This window comes from Callorhinus ursinus, unplaced genomic scaffold (genome assembly GCF_003265705.2).
Source record: "Callorhinus ursinus isolate GAN/ISIS: 27379988/994484 unplaced genomic scaffold, GSC_fseal_2.0 scaffold35, whole genome shotgun sequence".
Classification (NCBI taxonomy): domain Eukaryota; kingdom Metazoa; phylum Chordata; class Mammalia; order Carnivora; family Otariidae; genus Callorhinus; species Callorhinus ursinus.
The window spans coordinates 1,110,946-1,130,693 of NW_027397097.1; the positions used below are offsets into that span (position 1 = coordinate 1,110,946).

The 19,748-nt window shown below is 40.7% G+C and overlaps 2 protein-coding genes across 2 annotated transcripts; both read right to left on the reverse strand.

Moving 5' to 3' along the window:
* Positions 1–7,004: 7,004 nt before the first annotated feature.
* On the reverse strand, positions 7,005–7,947 carry OR51D1 (olfactory receptor family 51 subfamily D member 1). The gene is given in 2 exon segments (XM_025848616.2): positions 7,005–7,733; positions 7,735–7,947. Coding segments are annotated over 2 exon segments (942 nt in total).
* A 10,244-nt stretch (positions 7,948–18,191) lies between these two features.
* Positions 18,192–18,758, reverse strand: LOC112806352 (AN1-type zinc finger protein 6-like). The gene is made up of 2 exons (XM_025848641.2): positions 18,390–18,758; positions 18,192–18,296 (listed from the first exon to the last, which is right to left on the reverse strand). Exons 1-2 carry the CDS (start codon positions 18,756–18,758, stop codon positions 18,210–18,212), a joined length of 456 nt encoding a protein of 151 aa, XP_025704426.1. The 3' UTR covers positions 18,192–18,209.
* Between the last annotated feature and the right edge of the window lie 990 nt (positions 18,759–19,748).

Below are 19,748 nucleotides of genomic sequence, written 5' to 3' on the forward strand. Positions count from 1 at the left end.
ATGTATTTGAGTTCTTTCCGACTTTCCTCTTGTGGTTGAGTTCTAGTTTCAAAGCATTGTGGTCTGAAAATATGCAGGGAATGATCCCAATCTTTTGGTACCGATTGAGACCTGATTTGTGACCTAGGATGTGATCAATTCTGGAGAATGTTCCATGGGCACTAGAGAAGAATGTGTATTCCGTTGCTTTGGGATGGAATGTTCTGAATATGTCTGTGAAGTCCATTTGGTCCAGTGTGTCATTTAAAGTCTTTATTTCCTTGTTGATCTTTTGCTTAGATGATCTGTCCATTTCAGTCAGGGGGGTGTTAAAGTCCCCCACTATTATTGTATTGTTGTCAATGTGTTTCTTTGCTTTTGTTATTAATTGCCTTATATAATTGGCTGCTCCCATGTTAGGGGCATAGATATTTACAATCGTTAGATCTTCTTGTTGGATAGACCCTCTAAGTAGGATATAGTGTCCTTCCTCATCTCTTATTACAGTCTTTGTTTTAAAATCTAGTTTGTCTGATATAAGGATTGCCACCCCAGCTTTCTTTTGGTGTCCATTAGCATGGTAAATGGTTTTCCACCCCCTCACTTTCAATCTGGGGGTGTCTTTGGGTCTAAAATGAGTCTCTTGCAGACAGCATATGGATGGGTCTTGTTTTTTAATCCAATCTGATAGCCTGTGTCTTTTGATTGGGGCATTGAGCCCATTTACATTCAGGGTAACTATTGAAAGGTATGAATTTAGTGCCATTGTATTGCCTGTAAGGTGACTGTTACTGTATGTTGCCTGTGTTCCTTTCTGATCTTTGCTGCTTTTAGGCTCTCTCTTTGCTTAGAGGACCCCTTTCAATATTTCTTGGAGGGCTGGTTTCGTGTTTGCAAATTCCTTTAGTTTTTGTTTGTCCTGGAAGCTTTTTATCTCTCCTTCTATTTTCAATGACAGCCTAGCTGGATATAGTATTCTTGGCTGCATATTTTTCTCATTTAGTGCTCTGAAGATATCTTGCCAGTCCTTTCTGGCCTGCCAGGTCTCTGTGGATAGGTCTGTTGCCAATCTAATATTTTTACCATTGTAGGTTACATATCTCTTCTCCCGAGCTGCTTTCAGGATTTTCTCTTTGTCTCTGAGACTCGTAAGTTTTACTATTAGATGTCGGGGTGTTGACCTATTTTTATTGATTTTGAGAGGGGTTCTCTGTGCCTCCTGGATTTTGATGCCTGTTTCCTTCCTCACATTAGGGAAGTTCTCTGCTATTATTTGCTCCAATATACCTTCTGCCCCCCTCTCTCTCTCTTCTTCTTCTGGGATCCCAATTATTCTAATGTTGTTTCGTCTTATCGAATCACTTATCTCTCGAATTCTGCCCTCGTGATCCTGTAGTTGTTTCTCCCTCTTTTTCTCAGCCTCTTTACTTTCCATCATTTGGTCTTCTATATCACTGATTCTCTCTTCTGCCTCATTTATCCTAGCAGTTAGTGCCCCCATTTTTGATTGCACCTCATCAATAGCCTTTTTGATTTCAACTTGGTTAGATTTTAGTTCTTTTATTTCTCCAGAAAGGGTTTCTCTAATAACTTCCACGCTTTTTTCAAGCCCAGCTAGTATCTTTAAAGTCATGATTCTGAACTCTAGGTCCGACATCGTACTAATGTCCGTATTGAGTAGGTCCCTGGCTGATGGTACTACCTCTTGTTCTTTTTGCTGAGGTGATTTTTTTCGTCTTGTCATTTTGTCCAGAGGAGAATAGATGAATGAGAGAACAAAATGCTAACAGGTTTACAACGTCCCCAGCAAATATACTATATACAAATCAGAAAAGACCTGAAACCAGGGGAAAAGAAAGGGAAAGAAAGAAAAAAGAGAAAAAAAAAAAGAAAAAAAAGATAAAAAAAAAACAGAACAATACAAAAAAAAGCAGAATGTGATCAAATATGATCAGGCTAGTGCATAGATCAGTGCCACACACTAGATTTTGGGCGTATTTTGGTCTGTTAGAAAAAAGTGCCTCCTAAAATTTTAAAGGAAGAAAGACATATATGTACAAAATAAGGGTTGATACAATGAAGGGATAGAAGATGACTGTAAAGATGAAAATTATAAAAGATTTTATAAAAGGACTTGATAAGATAAGAAGTTGTTTGAAAAAAGAAAGAAGATTTAAAAAAAAAAAGAAAAAAGGGAGAGAATGTGATCAGGCAGGAGACTAGAACAGAATCATACACTAGTGATTTAGGGTATATTTTTATCTATTAGAAGAAACTGTATCTCAAAATTTTAAAGAGAGAACTTATATATATATGCCAAAAATAAGGGTAACTACTATGAAGGGATAAAATATGACTCTAAAAATGAAAAATAAAAAATGTTTTGTTTTTTTTTAAAAAGAGATTGATAAGATGTTGGTTGAAAAAGGGAAAAAGAAAAAGAAAAAAAAACAGTTAACAAAAATTAACTTTGATGAACTAATGAATCATGGTTAAAAAAAGCCATGAATTCTATGTGCAGTATTCCCCTAGCGCTGGAGTTCTCCCGTTCTCCTTGATCGGTAAACTTGGTCTTGGCTTGCTGGCTGTTCGTGCCGGTCTTCTGGGGGAGGGGCCTGTTGCTGTGGTTTCCAAATGTCTTTGCCGGAGGCTGAATTGCCCCGCCCTTGTTGGTCCGGGCTAAGCAAGCTGCTCGGGTTTGATCTCAGGAGCTTTTGTTCCCTGCAAGCTCTCCGTACAGCCTTGGAGGACCAGGGCAAAAATGGTGGCCTCCCAATCTCCACCCAGAGGAGCTGAGAACTCGGGGCCCCGCTCCTCAGTGCGCCCCCAGAGAAAAGCAGTCACTCCCTTGTCCCCGGTCTCCGGCCGCACTCCGTGCTCACCCGGCCTGTGACCGAGCATTTGTATCTCTGGCACCCGACCCCGTGTGGAGTCTCCAAACCCAGCAGATCCCTGCGGTGCGTTCCCGCGCCGCTCCTCCCCGGGAAGGAAGGGGAGTCTCCCCGGCTCTGCCGCCTGTTGGGTCCCTGCTGCAGGAGCAGTGGCCCGACTGGGCCGCGGATCACAGTTTATGGCAACCCCAAGCTGAGAGCCCGCGCCTTGGCACCGTCTCTGCAGCCGGCTTCCCCGCTCCGATCCCTGGGAGCTCTGCCGCACTCAGGCACCCCCGGTCTTTCTGTGACCCCAAGGGTCCTGAGACCACACTGTCCCGCGAGGGATCCACCCCCGCTTAGCCACTGGAGCGACGTCCCTCAGCGGAGCCGACTTCTAAAAGGTCCGATTTTGTGCTCCGCGGCTCTATCACTTGCCAGAAGCGGCCGGCGGAGGCCCCTCCCCCGCCGTCTATCCTCCCGAATATCGCCTCGGATTCACTTCTCCGCACGTCCTACCTTCCAGTAAGTGGTCGCTTCTCTGTTCAGAGAGTTGTTGCTACTCTCCTCTTTGATCTCCTGTTGAGTTCGTAGGTGTTCAGAATGGTTTGATCCCTATTCAGCTGAATTCCTGAGACCAGACGAAATCTAGGTCTCCTACTCCTCCACCATCTTGCTCCGCGATAAAGTTGTTTTTTTATTATTCAAACCTCTTTAAAGATAATTGTTTAAATGAAAATAACAATAATTTAGTGTGGGGTTTATAAAATATATAAAAGCAGTATATACAACAACTGCACAAAGATTGGGAGCACAGAAATGGAAATACAGTATTGTAAAATTCTTCTATACATTAAATGTTTAAATGAAGGTAGGCTGTGATAAGTTAATATATATTATAAACCTTAAGCAGCCATTAAAATAACAAAACAGTGGGGCGCATGGGTGGCTCAGTCCTTAAGCCCCTGCCCCACATTGGGCTCCCTATTCCACGGTAAGGCCCTGCTTCTCCCTCTTCCACTCCCCCTGCTTGCATTCCCTCTCTCGCTGTATCTCTCTCTGTCAAATAAATAAATAAAATTTTTTAAAAAATAACAAAACAGTGATAGCTAACAAACCATAAGGAGATGACATGGAACCATTAAAAGTATTCAGTTAACCAAAAGAAAGAAAAAAAGGCAAAAGGTAGGAAAAACAGAAGGTACAAATAGAAAACAAATGTGATACCCCAATTAAAATACAGATATCATCAAATCAGATAAAAATGAAAGATGTGACAATATCCTGTCTATAAAAAAAGGCACTCCAAACCAAAAGACACAAATAGATGTAAGGAATGGAATGGAAGTATATATCATGATTACATTAATTACAAGAAAGCTAAAATGGCTTTATTAATATCAGACAATGTAGACTTCAGAGTAAAGAATATTACCACAAATAAAGGTCACTTCATAATGATAATTCATTGAGAAAATTAAAAATGCTAAATATTTAAACACCTATTAAGAAAATTTCAAAATACTTGAAGGATAAAGTGACATAACTACATGAAGCAATAGACAAATATAAAATTATAGTTATATATTTCAATATCTCTCTTAAGAATTAATAGAACATACTTAATAGTAAAACAGATGTTTTCCCCCTAAGATCATGGGACACTTATCACTTCTATTCACAATATCCTGGCATGTCTTGCCAATGCAATAAAACAAACTAATCAATTAAATGTATCCAAATTTGAAAGAAAAAAGTAAAACTGTCCTTGTTCACAAGCAACATGATCACCTATGTAGAAAATCTAATGCAATATACAAAAAGCTTGTAGAAATAATGATTGAGTTTAGCAAAGTTCAAGATTCAGGACTAATGTAAAGAAATCAATTATAGTTCTGTACACTAGCATAATGGATAATCATAAATGTTAATTAAATACCATTTATAATAGCATCAAAATATGAAATACAGATAAGTCTGATGAGAGACATGAAAAACCTGTATAATGAAACTACAAAACATTTCTGAAAGAAATTGAGGGAGACCCTAAAAATGAAGAGATATATTGTGTTCGTGAATTGGAAAACTCAACAATGTCAATTCTCTCTAAAGTGACCTATATCAATTTGGTACAATTCAAATAAAAATTCCAAAAGACTGTTTTATATAAATTTTAAAACTGCTGCTAAAATTCCTATGAAAGTACAGTCAGTCAGCTTTGAAAATGAAGAACAAAGTGAAAGGATTAACAATACTGATTGTAAGATATCTTACAAAGCTACAGTAGTCAAAACAACGTGGTATTAACATAAAAAATAGAAAATAGGTCAGTGAATTGAACAAAGAGTCTATAATGGGACCCATACATATGTAGATAACTGATTTTCTACAAAGATACAAAAACAATATAGTTGACCATGGATGGTCCAGTGGCATTAAAATAACCAGATATCCATATGGAAATAAATTAACTTTGATCCATACCTTACACTATATACAAAAATTAACACAAAATAGATCACAGAGCTAAATGTAAAACCCAAAACTATAATGTTTCTAGGGGATGAAAAAGAACATGGATTTTTGTGCATGTGTATGTGTATGGATTGGGGTGATGAGTTTTTAAATACAACATCAAAAGTGTGTGCTATGAAAGAACAACTTGATAAACTGGACTTTGTCAATTAAGAATGTTTGATTTTTTTAAGACCATTAAGAGAAGCAAAAGACAAGCCACAGACTGGGGGGAAGTGTAAAGTAGTATCTGATAAAGGATTTATGTGCAACATATATTTTAAAAAAGTCCAAACTCAACAATAACAAAACAACCCAATAGAAAAGTGGCAAAGATTTACAAATGGCAAATAAGCATATGAAAAGATGTGAAACATCACTATTTATTAGGGTCATAATGAAAGCACAATGAGATACTATTACAAACCTACTAAAATGGCTAAAATACAAAATATAGACTATATCAAATGTAGGCTAAGATGCCAAAAAATTGTAACTTTCATACACTATCAGTGGAAATGTAAAATGGTACAATCACTTTGGAAAATGGTACAACCACTGTGGAAAACAGTTTGGCAATTAAAAATTAAACAGATACCTCCAGTATGATCTAGCTATTTCATTCCTAAGTATTTACATGGGAGGAAAAAAAAACACAACATGTCCAAACAAAGACTTACATGTTCATAGCAGCTTTATTTGTAACAGTCAATTCTGGAAACATCCTAAATGTCCATCAAGAGATGAATGGATAAACAAACTATGACATAATTACACAATAAGATGCTACCCAGCAATAAAAGAATTAAGTTACTTATATATGCTAGGGCATGGATGAATCTCAAAATAATTGTGTTGTGTAAAATAAGCCAGACAAGGACTACATTTGTATGATTCTATTTATATAAAATTCCAAAAAATGTAAACTAATGTAGCATAAAGCATTTCAGTGGTTGTCTGGGGACTGGAGCAAGGGGTGACCAGGAGAGATGGGAGTGAGGGATTTTAAAAGGGTATAAGGAAACTTTTGGGGGTGATGAATTTGTTCATATCTTGATTGTGGTGTGGTTTTGTGGCTGTGTACATGTCAAAACTTATCAAACTGCACACTTTAAATGTGTGCCATGTGTTGTATATCAATTATACATCAATAAACTATTAAAGATGAAATTAAATACACCCAAGGGCTGGAGGCAAAAAATACCTAAGTCCCATACCACAGGTCTTAAGTGGCTGAAATGTCTAAGGTGAGATGCTGTGACAGCCGTGGAGGTGTGGTGTTCAAATCTCCTTCACAAGAACCTGCTGCTGGGAGCACAGCTCACTGCAGGACCAGCTGCGGCCTCTCTGGCTCCACCTCCATGTTAGCAGGAAGGCCACATTTGTCCAGGCTACCCCCAGCTAATGGCTTAGTACTGACCCATTCCTGCCAATGTAGGAGCCTTCTGATGAGAAACCTTCGCTTGGGGCTGCTCCTTTGGCCTGGCCAAAACTTTCTCAGAACCACACTTCTGTACTGACACATTCCAGATATGTGGAAATAGAGAGCCCAGTGGGTTGGATGCTCCAATCACCAAGATAACAAGATCCTAATCCTCTCAGCTTTGGCAGGGATTAAAGGCATTAGGGAGGTTATTCCGCTCACCTACCACCCTGTGAGAACATATGGAGGATCCATGAACGGATCTCCTTGGTCTTGGCTCCATAGACAACAGGGTTGACCACAGGTGGTAATAGATAGATATTAGCCATAATCACATGGAGCGGGGACGTAGGGCCCCCCAGCCTGCGCACCACCGAGAACCCGATGAGGGGCACACAGAAGACCAGGACAGCACAGAGATGGGAGATGCAGGTGTTGAAATCCTTGAGTGCTGCCCCCAGAGAAGACAACTCCAACACAGTCTTCAGGATGAGAATGTAACAGAGGCCAATGAAGAGGGAGTCCACACCCATCACTGAGAGGATAATGAAGAGTCCGTATACTACACTGACCATGGTGTCAGTACAGGACAACTTCATAATATCTTGGTGCAAACAGAAGGAGTGTGTGACAGTATGTGTTTGGCAGTATGACAACCGCTTCAGGATGAAGGGCAGAGGGAAGAAGAAAACAAATCCCCTGGTCAGGGCAGCTAGTCCAATCTTGGCCACAGTAGGCCCTGTGAGCACAGAAGCATGCCACAGTGGATGGCAGATGGCCACAAGGTGGTCAAAAGCCATGGCCAGCAGGACAGCTAACTCCATGGCTGACAGAGCATGGATAAGGAACATCTGGGCCAGACAAACATGGAATCCTATCTCCTGGATGCCTGTCAGGAAGAGGCTGGCCATCTTGGGCATGGTGACAGAAGACAGGACTAGGTCAATGGTTGGAAAGCATGGCCAGGAAGAGGTACATGGGCTCATGCAGGTGCCTTTCCACACGGATGATGAGGACAATGGCCAGGTTGCCCAGAGTGGCCAAGGCATACATAAAACACAGTGGAAAAGCCAGCCAAAAGTGTATGTTAGGCCCCAGGCCAGGGATGCCCACCAGCAGGAAATACACTGGGTGTACCAGAGTTCCATTTGGAGTGGTCATGACAGGAACCAAGTCCTGAGGGCTTCTGCATGCCAAGTCCAGGGTCTATGAAGGGGAAAAGGAGAAACACCATTCAGTCATAGCTCAGAGGAGAGAAAGAAATTACAAGGAAAGGGCACTGGAGTCATGATGACAGCAGCAAACAGAAGATTAAGTACTTGTAATTCTGAACTCCAGCCTCTCTATGGAGAGTCTCTTTCTACACAGTTCCCAGTGTCCCATTAATCTCAGTGTGTGACAACCCACTCAGAAAACATGCAACAGCTCTTCCTTTCCAGAGCTGAAGCTGTGGACCAGGGCACTGCTCTTAACCACTTCTCCAACACAGTGGACCTGCAAAGAATGTTCCACACCGAACCCAGTTTTTCTAGTGCATGTGAGGGTAAAGACCATTTGGGTCCAGAGTGTAAGGCTCAGTCTGTGATTGCCTTTAACATCCACTCTAATCTGATTAAGGGCAGAAAGCAGGGGTTCTGTCTGGTATGGGGTTTCAAGAGACAGATTTATGGTTAGGCCTGAGGAGCATTTCCCAAACTTTCCTGATAGATTAATCTGAAGCAGTTATTGAAAACACTATTCCCAAGGTCTGACTCCAAGCCCAGAGGGTCCAGAAATCTGATTAAAAACAGTAATTCCTTTCTCCCCAGGTAAATTTTGTTTTTAATCAGGGAAATTTGTGAAAAGCAGTTCTGGTGTTCTGAGAGGTGGCGAGAGGGCAGTGAAGAAAGATTATCATTTCTAGCCCCCAAAAAAGAAAAGAACAGAATTTTTCATCATGATCTCTGGAGAGCTGCATGAGAGTCAGTCCTAGATTGTGCTTGGCTGGGGTGTGACATGGAAAGGAGATACACGGGAAGAAAAGCGGTCCATGCTGCAGCTGGTGCTATGTGGTGTCCACAGGCACGTCCCCCTTCCACCACTACTCTCCCAGGTGATCACATAACCACGAGGCTCAACTTCCTTAGTCTCATATACCTCTCTGTTCTAGGGCTTCTGTCCTGAGATCCAACCCTATAAGCTGCTGCCTCTTCATATTTCTACTCGGATAGCCTATGGGCCTCACACTCATCTTGCCCCAAAAGGAACCCCTTCCAAATGGTACCTCCCACTCACCCAAGTCATCCAGGTCAGGACAGTTAGTCCCATCCTGACTTTTCTGCTCTTTTATCTCCTCATGTGATTTTACTTTTGCAACTAATCTATTATGACCCTTCCTCCTATTTAACACACGCTCTTTTCCTCCCAATCTCATTATATCATCCACTCTGCTCTGATTATGAAAAGATCTTCCTAACTCACCTGTCTCCAAACCCAGATATTTCAATGCATCTTCTGCATCACTGCTATCAAAACAGCAAAACTAGATATGTCAGGCTCCTCTCTTAACAAGTTACTGGTGATTCCCATAGCGCTCAAAGTTGAAAACACGTGGTCTGCATTCAAGGTCCTTCACGGGCTGGCTCAGACTTAACTTTATAGTCCAGCTTCTCAGTTTCCTTTTTCATTATGGATCACCCACCACTGCTACCACCACCACACATCTATTTGTCCCACACATGTAATTTCCCTGGATAAATTCATTCCCCTTGCCTTGTTTCTTAGGTGAAGGGTAGGAGGCTGGAAAGTGGGGAGTCCTTTCAGGCTCAAGGGAGAGACATAGTTTGGAATGGGCCTCACAATGTTTGAAGAAACTCCTCTTTGGTTGATCGCTGAACAAGGTCTGGGATCCCAGCCGCTGTAATCTGGGAAGCGCGCTCGCAGACAGACTTCTCCAAGTAACCAAGCGAGCTGAGCAGAGGCCCAGCTTCCTCCTGCAATGCTTTCTGGCTGGATCTCTAGGCAAGACTCCCTGCCGCGCCTCGCGCCGCCCCCCTCCCTGGGCTGAGCCTGGCTCACTCAACAGCAGTGCCTCCGCCCAAAGCCATGGCACGTTTATAGCTTCTCCCGGGCCCTAGGGAGTGTGAGGGATGAAGAAGAGTAAATTACTCCAGGCTCCCTGGGAACCACACTCCACTCAGGCACCCAAGAAAAGCTGAGCCCTGACTCCTACCCAGAGTGGCTGTGCTGATACTATTCTAAGGCTCGGAAGACTAGAGGGAAGGCGGGTGCCGTCAGGTGGAGAGAAGAGGGATGACCTGCGCTGGAAGCAAGGAGCAACTGAATGGAGGTGTGGGCATGTACTACAAAGAGCACAGCCATGGATACTTAGGCTCACACTCCCAAACGTGCTATCCAAGGGGATTCAGGCTGTGCTCCGTTAACAGCCTCCTGCTCCTTGATGCTGCCCCCTTGTGGTCAGATCGGAAAGTTGCAGCCTCATAGTTGACGGGGCCATAGCTCTGAGGATGACGTTTCAAGGACCAAGGACCTAACTCAGCGGTCTTGAATTTGAACTCCTTCCATTGCAGTACACTGCCCCTTCGTTCTCCTTCCCTCTCAAGCCAACTCATTCTTCCTTGAGCCATTTTTTTTTAAAGATATCATTTATTTATTTGACAGAGAAAGACACACAGCCAGAGAGGGAACACAAGCAGGGGGAGTGGGAGAGGGAGAAGCAGGCCTCCCGCCGAGCAGGGAGCCGGATGCGGGGCTCGATCCCAGGACCCCAAAATCACGACCCGAGCCCAAGGCAGACGCTCAACCAGCTGAGCCACCCAGGTGCCCCTCCTTGAGCCATTACTCATAGCTTCTGTCACACCAGAAATGGGACAGTGTACAGAGGTTATTTAAATGTGGGGCTCTGTCAGGAAATAGACATGTCCAAATTGGAGTCCAACCACTTGCTCATGATATGACCACCCTTAGCCTCAGTTTGATGTGAAAAATAAAATGAGATATTAGCAATTCTCCAGTGAATGTTTGTGTTCATTATTATTACTCAAAACAACTGGAAGAGCCAAAGAAATAGGAAATTCAATTGAGATAGTGCTACAACAGCCAAAGGAAAAAAATACACTGGGAAAGAACAGTGGACAGCAGTACAGAAGGCTGCTGAGAGATCAAGCACTATCGGGACTGAAAAGATCACTTGTTACCTTGAGAAAGTCTTGTGGGAAGAGATTCTTGAATGCATCAAGTGAGGAGTAAGCGGGCTGGGAAGAAAGGGAGAAAGCGGATGTAGACAACTCTTTGAGTAAGTTTGCATATGAAGGGAAGGAGTGAAATGGGAAATATGTGAAAACCTGATAGCTCTAAGGAGTTTTTAAATGTGTATTTGAGCTACACGAGATTGAACACAAGTATATGGAGTTAATAGAGAAGCTCCCTGTTCTTAACATTCCTGGTGGGGATCTTTAAGGCTATGACCCTTCAGCCTCTATATAGTAACCGTGAGAAATCTTACCTGTTCTCATAGCCTCTATTACCAAAACAGGCCAGACTAATATTCTGAACAGCAGACATGGTAATGTCTATTGGAAATCACCATTTTGGTGCTCCTCAGGGACCTCAAACTCAATGCCTCCAGCTAAACTCATTATCTCTGATCCCCAGTCTACGCCCCCAATCTATGTTTTCTGTTGCCTGTCACAAAATGACTGTTACCCAGTATTAACCACACCATTCTAGATGCTGCTTCTACAAGGAAATCTCTCTGGTAAGAAAATGTTCTCTTGGGGTGCCTGAGTGGCTCAGTCATTAAGCGTCTGCCTTCGGCTCAGGTCATGATCCCAGGGTCCTGGGATCGAGTCCCACACTGGGCTCCCTACTCAGTGGGGAGCCTGCTTCTCCCTCTCCCACTCACCCTGCTTATGCACTCTCTCTCTCTGTCAAATAAAATCTTTAAAAAAAAGACAATGTTCTCTTATTTCCAAGGGTATCTAAATTCCATTTGTAGATGAATAATGCCATTGTATTTTGTTAGAAGATACTGATGGATGTGTCAATACCAAGCCACAAACACCCACCATGAAAGGAGAGCATGGTTTTTACCTGAAGATAAAAATGATTTCTTGTGTTAACAACCTGTAATACGGTAAGAAAAAGAAATGTATGAGATTTAGAAAAAAATTAATCATTATTTGTGGATTAATGATTATATATGTATAAAAATCCAAAAGAATCCATTGATAAGTAATTTAAATTAATAAGAAAGTATATAAAGGTTGCTGAATACTGATAATGTGAATAAGTAAATATATAAAAGTTGCTAAATACAAGGTCAATGTACAAAATTCCACTATATTTCTTTATAAAATACACATGATTTTTTTAAAACATTTACAATGGCATAGAAAAATCACATTATCTAAGAGTAAATCTAACAAAGGTACAGAGCACCTTCTATACAGAAAACCAGAAGGCATCCTTAAAAACAAACTGAGGGTTGCTGGGGTAGACAGGGATGGGAGGGATGGGGTGGCTGGGTGATGGACACTGGGGAGGGTATGTGCTATGGTGAGCACTGTGAATTGTGTAAGACTGATGAATCACAGACCTGTACCCCTGAAACAAATAATACATTATGTTAATAAAAAAAAAGAAGGCATGCTTAAAAGAAATTGAGGAATAAATGGAAGAAAAAAACTATGTTCTTCTATAGGAAAACTCAATAATGCAAAAAACTTAATTATCTCCCCAAAATTTTTCTACACATTCAATGCACTCTTAATAATATCCTAACAGCTCATTTTGTAGAATTTGATAAGCTTAATTAAAAATGTATAGCAAAATATAAATGGCTTTATATTTAAACACTCTTGAAGAATGGAACCAACATGGGAAAACTTGATATATCAAATCTCAAGACTTATATAAAGCTATAGTAATTATGAAAGTGATATTGGTTCAGGGTAGACAATTGAGCCAATGAACAAAAATAAAAGCCCAGAAGTACATCTACTCATTTAAGGCCAGTTGGTTTTTGTTTTTGTTTTTGTTTTCATTTTTTAAGATTTATTTATTTATTTGAGAGACAGCGCATGAACGCACACAAGCCGGAGGGCCAGAGGGAGAGGGAGAGGGAGAATCTCAAGCCAACTCTGCACTGAGTGCAGAGCCCAACATGGGGTTTAATCGCAGGACCGTGAGATCATGACCTGAGCCAAAACCAAGAGTCAGACGCTTAACCAACTGTGCCACCCAGGCACCCCAATGACCAGTTGTTATATGACAATGGTAGCACAACGGAGCAATGAGGAAAGGATATTTTTAATAAATGATACTGGAACTGCTGGATACCCATATGGAAAAAAATGAAATTTGAGCCCTAAACTCATACCACTCACAAGTATCAATCCTTCACAGATTATAAGTAGACCTATAAAAGGCAAAGCAATTATACTTTCCAAAGTAATATAAAAGAATATTTTCATGACCCTAGGTAAAGATTGATTTCTTAATGCCAGCTAATTCATCCATGGATATTTATTTGTATGTGACAGGCACTCTTCGAATTGATGGAAATATATCAGTGAACAGAACAGACAAATGCTTTTGTGGAGCTTACACACTACCCACTGTGATTTAGCATTACTTTGTAGGAATAGCTGTCTAAATGTATGCCAAATAGTCTCCTTTTCTTAGAGTTCAGAAATTATATCTGAAATTACCTAGGTATGGATCTTTCACTTTATGAATGAGTGAGCATCTTAAGACTTGGGTCTTTATGGAAATTTTTTCCTAGTTATTTCCCTGATTATTGATTTCATTCCATCTCCATTCCCTCCTTTCCTTCCTTCTGGAATGCCTATATTTGCCCTCCAAGTCTCTTGTCTTTTCTTGCCTATGTCTATATATTTGCTGAAAAACAAAGAACTAGGAATGACCAATTGGAGAGATTTTCCCAGAACATTGTGCAAAAAGACAATGGCTACTCTGTTTTATTCAGTTTCTCTCTCTCTTTTTTTTAATTTACACCTCGGAGTTTTAGGGAATCAAGAACATGCTCCTATCTCTTCTCCCTGTTGGTTCAAAACAACCAAACATTCCCCGCAAAATTTGCACACTTTGCCTTACTGTTATTGTTTCAAATAATTTGCTATTGTTTGCATATTGCTTTTCTTCTGTAGCCATCTTCTTGTTTTAAGACAATAGGATTTTCTCAGCTCTCACTAATGTTATGCTTTTATTTTAAGGTTCTCTCACTTCTTCCCTGTATTTACTGGGCCACTTGGTTTGATTTCTCATTTCTGTTCTCTTTTTTTTCAAGCTCTGATATTTTTCCACATTACTAGCTTCCTTTTATCTGTTCATGGTTATGAATGATGGTTTGACAAGTCACTCTTCTTAGCTGACATATGTTCTCATAACATTCTGCCTTTTCAATGAAGAGTAGATTGGGCTTTTTTTTTTTTAAGATTTTATCCATTTATTTGACAGAGACACAGCAAGAGAGGGAACACAAGCATGGGGAGTGGGAGAGGGAGAAGCAGGCTTCCCTCTGAGCAGGGAACTCGGTGCAGGGCTCGATCCCCAGACCCCGGGATCGTGACCTAAGCTGAAGACAGATGCCCAACGACTGAGCTACCCAGGTGCCCCTAGATTGGGCTTCTTCCTAGGAGGGTTATAAGGAATAGCTCAGGTGAGCAGGCCACTCATACTCTAAGACCCATAGAGACGTGAGGCAGAGCTCTTTCCACAGGTGCCAAATACTGGAGGTTCTGAAGCAAGGGCCTCCCTGCATGGTTTCATGACAGCTTTCCCTCTACCTTATTCTCAACAGATTCACAGGAATCCCTAATTTTAGAATGAATTTTTCTCTCTTTTGTGTGACAGGATTGTATATTCTTGATAAATTTTATCTTCTTAGTTGAATTTTTAGACACAGAATTAGAAAGCAGAAATCAAAGTTAAGTTGCCATCTTCCCAAAACCCTCCTGAATGCAGGGTTGTGGAGCCAGGGAATCACCTTGGAAGGCAAGAAACTCTCCCATTACATCAAATGGTAAGAGTGGAGTAATTCTAAGTAGGCTAAGGGTGAATTCATTAACCCCAAAGTCGGTAGAGATTTAGTGAGGGCATTTTAGGTCTCTGGGATGTTACTACTATGAATTAGTAAACAGCATTACATACAATTCCCCCAATTTTGGTTGTTTTCTTCTTTAAGCTATATCCGGGATTAAGGTAGGACTAACTTGTAAGTAACTGCATATCTTGTCCAAAATCTGTCTATGGGCATTGACTGTGTATCAAAAATTATATTTGATTCCATTTATTAGTTAAACCCTGATCAAAGCTATAGATTTCAGAGATCTAGAATGTGGTTCCAAGAATAATAAGTGTCATTAGTAAGTAGATAAGAAGCAGTCTCGTTTTGAATTGCTGGGCGGCAAGAGGTGTGAATAAAATCATCATAAATCCTCAGGTCAATAAACAATTAAAGGAAATCTATAATAAAAATGCCATTGCTTTGTAATCAGATTGGCATAGACACAACAGTGGCAGTTGTATGCTTATCTTAGCAGGTAAAATAATGACCGTATGTATTAATGACAAGATAGAGGGATACCTGTGATCATTAGAAGTGATAATAGATAAAATAAGAGTGTGTCAGAAATTGAAGGAGGAGAAGATCCTCCTTAGGAGCTGAGTTGAAAAAGCAAGGGAGGGAGCACTGGAAAACATTATGATCCAGTAAATGCATTGCTTCTACAAGTGGTAGAGAAAATATGGAGCTAATGTTAGAAGTTTAAAAAAAAAAAAAATGCTGGACTTGCTTGAACTGACAGGAAAACAAAAAGAGAGAAATGCAATAGTAAAGGAAGTTAGAGTCATATCTTACTAACCAGGAAGAGGTAACAACATTTATAGAAGTTCTGGAAAATATAAAAGCTCAACGAGAAGAAGTAAGAATATAGGAAGACATAGCAAGGCCAGGATAGGCCACTGTAGGTCCCTGAAGCCTTAAGCTCCGGAAGAAATCAGCAGCTGTGGTTCAGGAATGAGCTGATCACGATTTTTCTAGCACATGAAATATAAACAATAATGGGAAACTGCACAAGAAAGCCAGACTCACAGATCTAAGGAAGTCCAGCACAGTAAGTAGCTGTGGTAGCCACTTCGGCGAGAGCAGGAGTCCTTGTAATCCTATAGCAGATACAAAGAAATACAAGGAAAAAAGCAGTTAATAAGGATTGTGGAAAATGTTGGGCCCTAATCTTCGACTGAAATTTGTTTTTGTTGAATATCATGCATCCGGCTCAAAAGAAAGTAGGTGTTGTATCCTCAGAAAAAGCATTCTCTCCATGCTGCAGTTGGGACGCTTGGAAAGTATGGGCACAGAGAGGGCGATGGAAAGGAAAATGTGCAGGTTTTATAATATGCACAGTAATACTTAAGGGAAGAATAGGACGTTGAAAACTTCTAAGTTGAGAAAACAGAAGTTTTTCATAAACCATTCCCAAAAAGAAGATTGTTTGTATAAACAGAGGTTTTTTTGTTTGTTTGTTTTTCCCATGTTGTGTGGGAACCATAGCATCACTCCTCTAACTTCTCAGAGACGCTCCTGAGTCTGGCTCTAGACACCAAACAATGGGCACAGACTGACAAAACAATTTCGAAAACTTGAAACCACCAATCCCTTGTTTTTCCTTTCTGCCCCCTCCAAAGATAACATATTTCTCTGTAAGGACTATGGCCTGTGATGGCCACATGCGTTCGAACATCCTTTTGACTAGGGAAATGCTATTGTACCATGTGGTGGCCACATTTTGTTCTGAGAACTTATGTGTGTTTTCTAAATTTTATGAATATGGAGTTGGTGTATGTGGTGAATATTTGTCATTCATTGTGGCTAACTCAGCATCTGAATTGGTCTTCCTGTTTGAGGAATTTCCCTCAGTATGGTTCTACATCTCCCTAAGATGGTAGCCATAAACTCAGCTTCCTGGCTAATCAATTTTTCTACCGTAATAAAAACCTCAAAATCACAGGGGCTTACAACAAATATTTTTTCATTCATGTCCTCAGCTACAGGTGGACTGCTGGGACTCTGATCCACAGGTCTTCTCATCCAGGACCCTAGCTGAAGGAGGAGCTCCTCTTTGGGACCTGTCTTTACTGTGGCGGAGGGAAAATATGAAGAAGTGGTGCAAGCGTGTCTCATAAATCTTCTGTAGGAAACTGAAACATGTCCTTAGCTCCCATTCCAATGATCCAAGACAGTCACATAGCCAAGTCTGATAAGGGCCTGGGGCAATATTCTCCACCTATAGGCAGGCACTCTGAGTCATAGGCCATGGATGGGGTTGGACATTGCCCTTACAAGAAAATCGATGGGAACGATAATTCAATCTACTACCATGAGATCTAAGTGCTGTCAATCATGTAAACCTGCAAGAAGCAGACTCGGAAGCTAAGAACATAAAGCAGATGCTACGTTGAATCATGCTGGTGAAAATCAATAGAAGAATCCATCTTCTAGAGAAAGCAGAGTATAGAGAGTATAGTGAGACAGAGATAGAGAGTATAGTGACAGCTTCTTCTTTTTTTTATGGTTTTCCTTTTTATTTAATCAAAGACTAGTGGATAAACATAAATACAGCACAATTACTTCAGATCATTCTTCGTATTGTATACACACAGACCGATGAACGTACTCTGAAAGAAACCTGCAGTCGGCAATGAAATGCATACAGCTTTTCCTTCCCTCGCTCAAAAAAATTTAAAAACACACAAAGTGAGAATTTATCAGCACACACTCTCCTGTGACAAATGATTCAGACATAAATAATGGGTGCAAAGAAACCATATGCTAACATATGTAGAACCTTTGTTAATGAAAACCCAGAAGCAGCCATAAAGATGAAGATACATTCAGTGACTGGTAACTAGTTGTGCCCTGAGGGGCGCCATCGACAGAGATCGTGCTGCAGAGAAAAGCTATGTACACACACAGTGAGAAAATAAACTGCAAGATCAATGCATGCATGTTTAATACTGGAAAAATCACGGCCCTCCAAAATTTCGCCACATTTGTTATAAAAGCCCTCTGCACCCAACTAAAATTAAAATGATCTTAAAAGGATAATACTTGTAAAGTTTACTTTTCAGCCACAGAAACTGCAATGGAAATAAATGTTGAGTCATTTTCAAAACAAAGACAAAAATCTATTCGTCTGATGACATGCATGATTAAAAGGTCTATGCAAGATACATTGCCCTACATTCCCAATGACTAGGAAAAAAAACCTCAAGTCAATTTTTAGTTTGCAGATGGTCAGAGGATTTTGTATTCCAGCAGGAGTTCAAATCTTCTGGATCTTCTCACCAACAACTACTGGATGTTCTTTTCTGATTTTCTCAGCAGCATCAGCTTTGTAATTCTAAGAGCAACTGCGTACATCGGAGTAACAGTGTACATCACAGCAAACATTTCCACACCGGCATTCAAACCCAGTAAGTCCCGCTTTCTTTCTACACATGAAACAGCGATTCTTTTTTTGTTTTGGTTTTTCAAGAGACTTGCTTTGCTCTTCAGATGGCTGCTAGGCCATATCTGACACAGAAGCTTGTAGGTCTTCTGTTTCAGGTCCTGCTTTATCCACAGATGTACTGTCCAATTGGGAAGATGCTACAGATACTGATAAAAGTGACTGATTTGATACAGGGCTTGGCAGCACAGACGCAGACATGGAATCTAGCGGTGACTGAGCGTCCGGGACACTGCCGTTTGTGCACTGGATGGGGAAAGATTCAGACAGACTACTGACAGGAGCTGCAGGGGGAGCTTTTCTGCCATTACTACTATTCTGTCTTTGAAGATGTTCTTTATAGCATACTGAACACATGCCATTTGTATGAGGGTTTCCACAAAATCTGCAGCCAGTGGGACAAAGCATAGGCACTTGACAGTGACTAGTTTCTTGAGCCATGTTCCTCTGTTGTACACCAAAACCTCCACAATTTTCTGTTTGCTTCCTCTCAGACTGACTTCATTTGAAGCTGTCATAGTGACAGCTTCGAGTGCCCATGTTTGGGAGTAAGATCTGAGTTAACCATGCACAATGGAGGTAGTAGTGATATCTCTACCGGAGTGAACCTACAGAGTAGGGTGGTGATGTTCCTGCCTGTGTCATCCATGAGCTACCTAATATTCCTTAGTAAGTCCTTTTTCTGATTAAAATACGTTTCTGGCATTTTCAACTCTTATTATTAGTCAGCCTTTTGGCTGGCTGGCTCCTGACTCAGTCTTTTGCTATCCACGTCCAAGGCAATGAGTTTGGCCAAATACCTCTAAACTCTATCACGCTCTGATAAAGAAACTATATCAATTTAATCTTTTCTACTGTAGAAATATGCCTTCTTTTCCATCACCTACTGAATAATACTATAATTATATAGTCGGCCACAAAATATTTTCCCAAAGCAAGGCCATCGTGGCATTTTAAAAATAAGTTTTTATGCAATGTGGTCATAAAATAACAGCAAGCCTAAAAAAAAATTACAGTTGACCCTTGCACAATGCAGGGGTTAAGGGCACTAGCCACCCCACACATACCCTATTCAGTCAAAAATCCACATTTAACTTTTGACTCCCCCCAAATTTAACTACTAATACCCTACTGTTAGCCAGAAGCCCTGCTGATAACATAGTCAATTAACACACGTTTTGTATATTATATGTATTATATACTGCATTCTTACAATGAAGTAAACTAGAGAAAAGAAAATGTTAAGTAAATCATAAGGAAAAGAAAATACATTTACAGTACTGTACTCTACAAAATCTGTGTATAAGTGACCTGCACAGCTCAAACCTGTGTTGTTCAAGGATCAGCTGTACTTATATATTTAAAACTTCACTTGTGGTGACCATAGAATAACATAAAGACTTGTCGAATCACTGTGTTATACACCTGAAA

Excerpts from the sequence above, each read along its gene's own strand:
- LOC112806352 (XM_025848641.2), bottom strand. The coding sequence starts at position 18,758 with ATGGCTCAAGAAACTAGTCACTGTCAAGTGCCTATGCTTTGTCCCACT. Across the intron at positions 18,297-18,389 it reads CAGAAGACCTACAAGCTTCT|AAAGCGGGACTTACTGGGTT; the intron begins GTGTCAGATATG and ends ATGTGTAGAAAG.